The sequence below is a fragment of the Rutilus rutilus genome (genome assembly GCF_951802725.1).
Source record: "Rutilus rutilus genome assembly, chromosome: 19".
Taxonomy (NCBI): domain Eukaryota; kingdom Metazoa; phylum Chordata; class Actinopteri; order Cypriniformes; family Leuciscidae; genus Rutilus; species Rutilus rutilus.
This window is the reverse complement of record NC_140232.1, coordinates 9,444,603-9,456,612: the sequence shown is the minus strand read 5'-3', so window position 1 is coordinate 9,456,612 and position 12,010 is coordinate 9,444,603. Positions and strand designations below refer to the sequence as shown.

At 35.0% G+C, this 12,010-nt stretch overlaps 1 protein-coding gene across 1 annotated transcript in view; it reads left to right on the top strand.

Moving 5' to 3' along the window:
* LOC311278948 (uncharacterized protein) overlaps positions 1-12,010 on the top strand; it is a 35,276-nt gene that overhangs the window by 20,374 nt on the left and 2,892 nt on the right. Inside the window, exons 2-3 of the mRNA XM_084390122.1 lie at positions 3,928-4,772; positions 6,755-7,018. Coding sequence (XP_084246248.1) covers positions 4,001-4,772; positions 6,755-7,018 — 1,036 coding nt within the window. The 5' untranslated portion in view covers positions 3,928-4,000. The remainder of the gene's footprint in view (positions 1-3,927; positions 4,773-6,754; positions 7,019-12,010) is intronic.

Below are 12,010 nucleotides of genomic sequence, written 5' to 3'. Positions count from 1 at the left end.
AGTTATATGCTCACGTTTGCGTGTGTTAGTTAGAAGACGGGCTGCTGCGTTCTGCACCAGCTGAAGGCGCCTGAGTGATGACTGTGAGACTCCAACATAAAGCGCATTGCAATAATCTAGTCTTGAACTAATAAAAGCTTGAATAGCTTTCTCAAGGTCCGAACGATTTAAAAATGTTTGACCTTGGCCAATAGACGTAGCTGAAAAAAACTAGCTTTAACCACACTGTCAATTTGTTTATCAAATTTCAGGCTACTATCAAAAGTCACACCAAGATTTCTGATAGTCGGTCTAAGCTTCGAAATTAGCGTATTAGGGTCAGAGGTTGCATATTCCAAATAAAATATATTCAGTCTTATTTTCATTCAAATTAAGGAAAATTTTCTCTAACCATAATTTAATGTCATCAATGCAATCAATTAGTGACCCAAATGCATCAGTGTTTGTTGGACTCATAGGCAAATAAATTAGCAAATCATCAGCATAGCAGTGATAAGCTATGTTATGCCTGGCTATGATGGACCCAAGAGGCAGCATATAGAGAGAAAATAAAACCGGTCCGAGAATAGAGCCTTGTGGCACCCCGCAGGAGAGAGAAGTAGTAGAGGAGGACGAGTTCCCAATCACTACAGAAAATATTCTGTTGGTCAAATATGATGAGAACCACTGAAATGCAGTACCCTTAATGCCAACATAGTGATTAAGGTGAGACAGAAGGATTGCATGGTCCACTGTATCAAAGGCCGCCGTGAGATCAAGGAGCACTAAAATAACAGGGCTCTTGACATCAACAAACCGAGCAATATCGTTGTGCACCTTTAACAGTGCAGACTCAGTATTATGTCGCGATCTAAATCCTGATTGAAATTTCTCAAACAGAGAGTTATTTTCTAAAAAATAATGTAATTGTATAAAAGCAACTTTTTCTAACACTTTTGAGAGAAAAGGCAGGTGAGAAACTGGTCTGAAATTAGGGATCCAGATTTGTTTTTTTTAAGAAAAGGCCTATCCACAGCATGTTTGAACACAGCAGGGACAGATCCTGAGCTAAGACATTTATTAATAAAAACCAACAGGAAAGGCCCAACTGTGGTAAAAACCTCTTTTAACAATTTAGTTGGAACAAAGTCCAGGGGGCAATTTGTAATTTTCATTTGTTGCACTACTATAGTGAGACTGGTTCAAACTGTTCAAACACAGCAGAATGTGTTGCAGCGACAACTGAATCAGTTACAGAACTATTAGTTGTGAGTTGTCTGACAGACTCCACTTTATTAATAAAAAAGTGAAGAAAATTCTCACAAGTGGAGACTGAGGCATCTGTCAGAGAACAAGTATGTGGGTTTACGACAGAATTAATTGTATTAAACATCACCCTTGGACAATGCCCACTATTAGTGATAATATTTGACAAATATTTAGATTTTGCCTCCTTTACAGCCCTTTGATAATCAGAAAGACAGCCCCTTAATATTTCCAAAGACACATGTAATTTGTCCTTCTTCCATCTCCGCTCTGCCTGTCTACAGCACTGCCTAAGGGTGTGGGTGGCATCATTTATCCAGGGATCTGCTCTTAACTTAGGAGATCTGTGTTTGTAAGGAGCAATAACATCTAGAATTTCAGAACAGGTGGAATTAAAAGATGAAAGCAGGCCATCAGGGCATGTAGAAGAGACAGATTCGCTAAGGGCATAAAGTTCAGAGTCCATAAAAGCAGCAGAAAATTCTTCAGCTGTTGAGGAAGTGAGACTACGACGATAACATGGCGATGCAATAGACCTGCTGGCTACTGAAGACGGGACTGGAAATTTAACAATAATGGGGAAATGATCTGAGATAGCTGTCTCAGATATTTCAGTAAGGGAGATAGAGAGCCCATGAGAAATAATAAGGTCCAAAGTGTGTCCGATAAGATGTGTGGGTCGATCCACCAATTGATGTAAATGGAAAGTTGACAAAAGTCGTTTAAAATCAGTGACCAACTGATCAGACGGACAACAAACATGAATATTAAAATCACCACAAATAAAAAGTTGGTCATACTTAGGGACAACATCAGCTAAAAACAGAATGTAGGTAAATCAAATGTAGGCTCCTGGCATACTGTAGTTCAATTACTAAGCTTAGAGTCATCTTACTAGTTAAAATGTATTGCTGTGCTTTTGTAATTATTTATTTTTAATTTTGTGATTTAAAAATGGTAATTTTCAATTTAATGTTCTTCTGATAACCATAAAATGTACTACAGCTGCCAAACAAAACCAGAGAGAAATGTATTCATAAATCTTTAAAACAATCTAATTAAATCTTGGGCACAAAACATTTAGTAAGAAAAGAAAACCTGTAGGATATATATATTGTGTGTATATATATATATATATATATATATATATATATATATATACAGTATATATATATATATATATATATATATATATATAAATGTATTTGTGGCACACTATAAATTGGTATACTTAAAGTCTATTAAATTGGAACAACTAATTTTGTACCGCCACGTCATCCAAGATGTTAATGTCTGTCTTTCTTCAGTCGAAAATAAATTAAGGTTTTTAAGAAAAACATAAGTCCATATAGTGGACTTCAATGGGGTACAACAGTTTAAAGGTCCAAACTGCAGTTTCAATACAGCTTCAAAGTGCTCTATATGATCCAAGCTGAGGAATAAGGCTCTTATCTAGCAAAACGATCTGTCATTTTCTAAAAGGAAATACACATTTATATACTTTTTAACCACAAATGCTTGTCTTGCACAAGCTCTGCCATGCGCCACGCATTAACAAAAACGTGTTAACAAAAACGTGAATCTCTAAAGATAATGTCGTCTTGCACATGCGTATTACGTGTTCAATGTATGGTGTTTCATCACCATCTAACGGCCTGGCAGCAGAATACAGCGTTTTTTGTCATATTCGCAAATCCGTGAGAATGGGGATCGGTTTGACAATGGTGTCCGTCACATTGTCAGTCTGTTTTGATTTCTGTCTTTGTCTGTGTTCTGTCAATTAGTTCAGCAGGCTGTTCCATAAAACAAGATTAGAATACAAGCCAGGCTTATTTTGGTTTGTCAGACTTATTGTCAGTTGATTCTGTTTCATAAGCAAACTTAAAATAGTTCAAACTCAGTTACTCTGGCAACTTATGCTGAGAAACTAACCTGGTCCAGGGCAGGCTAAGCCTCAGTTGTTACACACATCGTCTAACGCTGACCGTCAGGAACACAATGATATTACCACTGACACTCTCTCATACCATTATTGGACTTTATTAACCACTGTTAGTCCAAAAATAAATGCACAGTATACAGAAAATCAACTTATAACACTACAATAATAAATGAGACAATATAGACCTACAAACGTGTTAAATTATATTGTATATGAAATGTTTATGTTAACGTTTTTTATATACTGTATATATATAAAAACATTTTTTTTTTTTTACATAAACAATTGATAGTATACAATTTCACACGTGACACGTTTGTAGGTCTTGTATCATTTATCGTTGTAGCCTATATATATATATATATATATATATATATATATATATATATATTTATACTTAAGTACATATGAATAAATTGTATTTAAGTATAAAAAATTTTTTACTTGGGTAGCATATGATAATATGCAATTAAAATAGCCTAGTTGATGCATATAGGGATGCTGTATACTGAATTGAGGCTGCAACAACTACCTGATAAAATGGAAAGCAACAGCAAAAGATGTATCCATCATGTTTTCTTTGAGCATTCATTAAAAAGCTGAGGTGCAAAATATGTCTATACATTTTTCTCATTCAATAGGCATTTATCTCTCAAATGCTCTATCAGTCGCCAATGAGAATGGCTTGTTTTCAACACTGTTTGTGAGTTTAATATTAATGTATTTGTTTCTCTCTGCAGGAGAAGAAATGAGAAGAAACAGTGAGCATATTTCACACCCATAGGCAGTTTCGCTGTAGGGCAGATTGTCAATATGGTGCCTCCACTCCAACTCTTTCTTCTACTGCCTCTAATTCATCCAATCATAAGTCATGTCCATGAAAACTCTCTTTCTCCTCTGACCACTCATTCAAATCATAGCCTGTTTTCCTATTGTTCAAAAAAACAGACTTATGTACTTGTCAAAAAAACTGATCATCAACTGACTGCCAATGCTGCATTAGAAGTTGTCAGACCATTTCTTCGTGGCTTCTATGGGAAAAGTTTCATGAAATCACTTGGACATTCAAATGAATGGACTGAAAGCAGAAATACTGAGGACATATTTTCAGCAAAAACGTCACATACTGAGATAACTGGGTCAAGAGTTAAATTTGTAGTATCACACAAAGACCGAGTGAAAAGAGGTTCTACTCAAAATGTCATACTATCACAAGATGCCGCTGGAAAAGAAGAAGAGACTGTTGATGAGACAGAGTCAATGACAGATGACACATTTACTGAATTTAAAGACAAAGACTTATCATCAGTTGGGTCAGGTGATGTGGCAATACCTGAAGAAAATGACTTTGTTAGGGTGTCAACAGAGGCTATAACATATCTTGGTGGAGAGCATGCCCAGAACAGACCACAAGTTCAGACAGCTCATAGTATGCTGGCTAGTTTGGCCACAGTACATACAAATCCAACAATCAACCCTTCACTCCAGACAAGCCCTTCTGCAACTGCACTACCTAATGAAAAGCCTGTATCCACTTCCAATGGGATGAGTCAATTGGACGGCAACAGGACTCGACTGGAAATAGGTATAGTACAGATGAAGTAATGCTACGTTCACCTGAATAACCGTAATTACAATGTTCTTTTACTTAGTTACTTGTTTCTATAGTTACATTCATAGTGAAATAGTTAATTATAGTTAGAGTATATTTCAAAAGTATGTTAAATGTTAAAATGTTAAACACACACACACACACACACACACACACACACACACACACACACACATATATATATATATATATATATATATATATATATATATATATATATATATATATATATACAGGGCTTGACATTAGCACCCGGGTGGGTGGATTTGGCGGGTGGATTTCAGCAGTGGCATGTAACGCAGTCACTCCTACTAGCCACTTTGGCTGCTAGAATTTTATAAGTTAAATATATATTTTTCATTTGTAGTCTTCAAATAATTGTTCTAATAAATAATGTAAAATTTCCAGTCTTGGTGAGCATTCACATAAACACTGTCAGCTATGTCTGAAGTGAACGTAAAGTTAAGAAAGAAAACGCATGTGTAACAGTATAATGAATCCGTGTGTCCAGTCTTGAAGTGACAGCAACCTAATATATGAGATAATATAAAACATATCGGTAACACTTTATAATAACGTTCAGTTGTAAGTCATCTATAAGTGGTTAGTTAATGATGAGTTAATCATTTACAGAACATTCATAAATGATTAGCAAGTGATATACTAACATTTTATGTATGTTTTGTAAATTCTGTTACAAGTCATTTACAAGTGATTAGTAAATGATTAACTAATTATTTACGAAACATGACTATGCGTTCATAAATGATTAATAAGTGATATGTTAATGATTGTATGTATGTTTTGTAGATTCAGTTATAAGTAATTTACAATTGATTAGTAAATGATTAACTAATCATTTACAAAACATGAATATGCGTTTCATAAATGTTTAATAAATAATGTTTTTTTTTTTTGTATGTATATAGCAATTAGAGAGTGCTGAAAGTGTTGTAAATGCCTTGAATAGATCATTTATAACAGGTAAGTGTCACACATTTACAAGTGATGAATAGTTTACACTTTAGATTAGGGGATGCAGAAAGTGTTATAAATCATTTACCTATTCATCACTTGTAAATGTGTTACATATACATTCGTAGATAACATTCGTTGATCTTATGCCTTTTTGATTCTTGAAGTGGTAATCTACGAATGAAGTGTAAGACATTTACAAGTGATGAATAGGTTACACTTTAGATTAGGGGATGCAGAAAGTGTTGTAAATGATTTATAACACTTTCTGCATCCCCTAATCTAAAGTGTAAACTATTCATCACTTGTAAATGTGTTACATATACATTCGTAGATAACATTCGTTGATCTTATGCCTTTTTGATTCTTGAAGTGGTTATCTACGAATGATGTAAAAGACATTTACAAGTGATGAATAGTTTACACTTTAGATTAGGGGATGCAGAAAGTGTTGTAAATGATTTATTCATGCATTTACACATCTATAACACGTCTTTAACCACTGTGCACCTGATGTGAGCAAAACATACAAAAAAATTTAACATCATTTATTAAACATTTATGAAACGGATAGTCATGATTTGTAAATGATTAGTTAATCATTAACTAATCAATTGTAAATGACTTATAACTGAATCTACAAAACATACATAAAATAATTAACATATCACTTATTAATCATTTATGAATGCATAGTCATGTTTCATAAATGATTATTTAATCATTTACTAATCACTTGTAAATGACTTGTAACTAAATTTACAAAACATACATAAAATGGTAGTATATCACTTACTAATCATTTATGAATGTTTTGTAAATGATTAGTTCATCATTAACTAAAGACTTATTAATGACTTACAACTGAACGTTATTATAAAGTGTTACCATATATACTACATTTAAATTCATTGTATTTATATTAATGCTTTAACAAAAACTAGAGGAAAAACTGTTTGATGTTTTCTTTTGTTTATCAGGTAGTTTGGGGATAACCACTCCAGCTAAAATTCAGCCAAAAATACAGTTTACCACTTTACGATCATATATTGAAACCACCCCTCTTAGCACAAGCAAAACCAGTCTACAACTAGAGGCACCATCACCAGGAGTGGACATCGTTAGTTCCAACGATTCACAACCAAAAAGCACTTCACCGTCAACAAGGTCTTCAAAAATACCCTATGACCAGTTAAAGGAACCAGGAACTAAAAGAACAGTGACCGATATAAAGAACACTAAAGGTATGAATTATTTGTCTCAAGGATGGAACATTGGTGTTTTTAGTGTGGGTGTGGCCGCTTGTGAGACTGAGACAAGTGTTAAAGGCCCACTGAAAGTGGACAACAGGAAGCTAAGGCGGGACATATTGAATGGCTACTCCCCCTTTTCTGAATAATCATATATACAGTCACTAAAAATATGATTTAACGGTTTATCACTTTCGACCAATAGGTGGCGCAGTTACGAAATTGATGTGATGTGGTCAGAGTGAGGTGACAATGACACATACAAAGTTTTAAGTAGGGCAGATCAATAATATTGTTGAATATTAAATGTCCAAGCATTAAAGCAAGCAAGCAAGCCAAAAGCCAAGGAAACAGTGGCAAGGAACCAAAACTCCATCAGGTGACAGAATAGAGAAAAAAAAAAACCTTGGGAGAACCCAGGCTCAGTCGGGGGCCAGTTCTCCTCTAGCCAATAACAGTGTATTATTATGATCCAGGTGGTGACTGAAGGCGGTGGTGGAAGGTGGAACAGTGTATGATTATGATCCATGGTGGTGACTGAAGGGGGTGACATTATGCAGGCTGTGTGCATTTTTCTGTGGATTGACTGTTTTGAAACATATAGTAGTTACATAGCCCCTAGACCTCTGCTATCATTTAATTTTTTAAAATATGGGACCTTTAAATATCAATATACTGTATATCAATATATTATTCTTTTACATTTACATTTATTCATTTAGCAGATGTTTTTATCCAAAGCGATTTACAAATGAGAACAACAGAAGCAGTTAAACTAACAATAGGACAACAATATGCAAGTGCTATGACCCTTTCCAGTTGAATCTAACACAGTACCAGTTTAAAAAAAAAAAAAGTTTTATAAAGATGATAGATAAAGAATAGAAGAGAAAGTGTTACAGCACAGTAGGGCTATTGCAAACAGAAGTCTACTACAGAGAAATTTCATGTCGGCACATTATTTGAGTGGACTTTGCTTTTCCAGTAAGTGTGATCGGTACATGAGTGGAGCGTTTGGGCTGTGAGGGACAGAGCAGAGCAAGCGTGCAGCGCAAACAAGGAGCGGAACATTGAGCAGAGAGCAATGGTGTTGTCTGTACGTGGAAAACTCGTCAAAAAAACATATTGTTATGTACAATTAAGCATATCGTTGTCGTGTAAACGTACCCTCAGTTTTGGTTTCCCTGGTTACTGATTATCTCCTCGTTTGTTTCTATGCTTACGTATAATTTTGCATTTTTTGCTGTTTTGTTCAGTCCCTTGATTGGTTCTCATTCCAGTATATATATATATATATATATATATATATTATTTTTTATATATATTTTTTTTTAATTATTATTATTATTTTATTTATTTTTTATACATTTTATGTAAACGTATATCCCTGTTACAGTTAATTTTCCTGGTTGAAAAAACATTTCATAAAAAGGAGAGGCCAAATACAATTTGATGTAAGTAATGTTCTATTTATTAAAACCAAGTATAAATTTAACCCTCATCCTTCCCTTTTGGGGACTTGAACCACGAATACACACACAAAAAAAGTAACAAATCCTTCCCTTGCGGGTCACTTTGACCCCCATAGGAATGAATGGAATGCGAGGAATGCTTCAGTACACATAGAAAAACCTAAAAATGCTCAAAATTCTAACTAAAAATGCTAAAACTTTACAATTTTTATTTATTTATTTATTTATCTGAATGCATACTGAAGAAACTAGGACCCAGCGGAACAGCTCATTTGCTCCAAATAGAGCTATAAGGCATCTAGTGGCTAGAGTCATGAAATATCATGTATATATATATATATATATATATATATATATATTATTTTTTTTTATTTTTATTTTTTTTTTTACAAGAGATCGGCAAAGACACCCAATGTAAAATATTTTGAGCTGAATTAAAAGGTTTATGCACAGGGGCGTGGGAAGTGGCGGTGCTGCAGCACCTTCTGTTTTCACAGGATTGTAAATGCAACGCAAATGTTTGTTCATTAACATTTATTCATTTTTAGCATTTAGTCATTTATTTGTAATAAACACTTTAAGTGGGCTATTTAAAAAGTGTTATTTATATGTTAAATTATGTTTTTAAAACATAATTTAAAAGTGTTACGTAATTAACAATATATTTTTCTCGCCACAAGTTATGTTGAGGGTACCACACCGGTCAGTACTGTCAGCCCGATCTCATCCCAAGGCGTCATATACTGACGCTTTTGACATTTCGTCTACATCCAACGCACATGGCACTCTTTAGCGTCAATATGAGACGCAGATAGATATGGGCCAGAAGGCGGCTCCTAGCGGTCTAACCCTAACCCTACCCCAGACCTAAACCTACCCATAACCGAACAAAGCTCTGTGCGTGTCATATTGACACTAAAGGGTGCCATGTGCGTTGGATGTAGACGAAATGTCAAAAGTGTCAGTATATGACGCCCTAGGATGAGAATGCGTTGGTACTGTACATATACAGCAGTGGAGATGAATGATGAAATAACATTTTACTTTGAATTAGGAATGTCATATAAAGGTATAGTGCGGTCTCTGGGATTAAGACATGGGTACATAAGTGAAAGACACCTGAAGCGCATTCTTAAGTTGAATGGGCTTTTTCGTCAGAAATTTGCTGGCTTGAGTGAAATACTCGGGTCATGAATAAAGTCCCGTTTAAGGCAATAAACAAAAACAAATTATGAGAAACGTAAATTAACAAATAACAAAGTAAATTATGACCGGGGTAAAAGGAGGAGCCCATATCGCGTATGAAGATTTGGTTCCCACATGTTATAAAACTGGTAGCCACTAGAAACGGATGTCGTTCCCTCAACATATTAAAGGTGCTCTAAGTGATGTTGGATGACGTCACTTCTTGTTGACGTTCGAAGTATTGTCAAATAAAACGGAGGCTAGCTAGACCCTCCCTCCTCCTCATCCGCGCACTAACCCACCAAACCCCACCCCCAAATCCTTCTTGTCGGTTATTGGCTGGAACAGTTTGTTATGTTTCGTTAGCCCAGTTTGTTTTTGTTGCCGTTTGTGGAGCCTGGGCTGTCTACAGAGACTGTTTTTTTTACAGTGTGTTCAGGGGACAGGTAGTTAGCGGATAGTGAGGAGATGTTTGCTGTATGTGACAAAAAATGTTTTGGCCTAAAAAACGCATGACATCGCTTAGAGCACCTTTAAGTCGTGGCCACGAGAAACGGATGCCGTTCCCTCAACATATTAAGCCGTGGCCACGAGAAACAGATGTTGTTCGCTCAACATACGATCTCGTACCCACGAGATATTATGACGTTCCCATGACTTAATATCACGTTCCCACCAGTTTATATGTTGTGGCCACGACAAAACCCAGTGAACCGAACATGTCCCCTCCTGGTCACCGTATGTTATATTGTGTGTGCGTAGAAAGAATTTGTCCGCAGCCGCTCAAAAAAAAAAACAAAAAAAAACAATAAAAGCAGTATCAATAAAGTCAAAAATGTGATGTGCAGTCAGGTTCGAGCATGTGCGCTGTTTGAACGAGTGTTCTCACTGATACGTTTGTTGTGATTCAGTCTTGATATTGTTTCTTATTCAAAAGTGGTGACCTTTTTCAACCTAAAACCTCTTCCCGCACCCCTGTTTATGCATGGAATTGTGAGTTTGAAGAGAATGTGAGGAATGTGCTTAAATTACTAAATTACTATTTATTTATTATTTATTGATCAAATCTAGTAATTTAAAGGTAAATAAAATAATAACAAAAAAATATTATAAAATAAAAATAACAAAAAATATACCAATTTTTTAAATAAAAAAATAGAAAAAAATATTATCAAAATGAAATAAACTCTTTCTGAAAAAAAAGAAGAAGATGCTTTCTTGGCTTCGGGTCGGATTTATTACAAAACGCGAGGGACATTATTCCAAAATAATCACTAAAGGCAGTAACAATTTTAACAACTTACTTTTTAACTAGTCTACTTTTTAACTATTGCCTCCTCTCACGTGACTTTCCTCCCATTCATTCTCAATTATCCCCCCATCAAACTCTCTGGGCTTTGGGGGGTCTGTTAAAAGTCAATGGGCTGAGAGGAGGCAAGCCTCCCGCTGTAACTTTACTTGCGGGTGTCGCTGTTGGACAGTGTTACTTTACAAAAACTAGTGACTTACACTTTTTAATGTCACATTGTGTAATATTTGCATTGTTGAGACGAAGATGGAGAGACTCAAGAAGTGACAACACGTAGAATGCAACAGGACGTCTCTGAATGGTTAGTTGACGATTTTATGTTGCTGATGTGGAGTTAACTATCTTTAATTAGCATATTCTGTCATGATTATCTATAAATCACTCGTATAGGAACTGTTGTGAGATGCACAGAGTGACTTTCTATTGCATGTGAAAAGACAGATGCTAGTTTGAGCTGACTCACAAATGTGCTTGATTACAACAACTCTTCCTCTTCTCAACATGGACTGTGTTCCTGGGGGTGGGGTTTATGTAAATTTTAGGGTTGGTGATGTCACTGACCTGTGAGGAATGTCGTGTTGTCCATACCAGCTGTTTCTTGTAGTCCTTAAAAAACGATGTCTTTAAAAGCAAATATCTCCCTTTGCTTTGAACTTTGAGCGTTGTAACTTTGCAGATGTTGTTTATGCTCAAACAGCAACATTACACACTAACTAAAGTAAGAAAAGTGAAATCATACTCAACCACCCCTTTAAAAGAATATTACCAGCTCAAGAATGCAGTGAATGTAAATTTTTCTTGATAACTTTTGAACTTGAATATGAAAACATAATCATATTTTAAAAGTTATGTAGTGTATTCCAGCTTTATTTTTATGAGCATTCATGTTAATTAGAGATCAGTTTGTTAAATGTACAAATTGCAAAAGGATTGTATATTGTTGAATGTGTTTTATGTAGTTACATGCTTTTCTATTGTTTGTTATTGTGTTTTGCCAGTTACCTCAATAATATTTCCTGT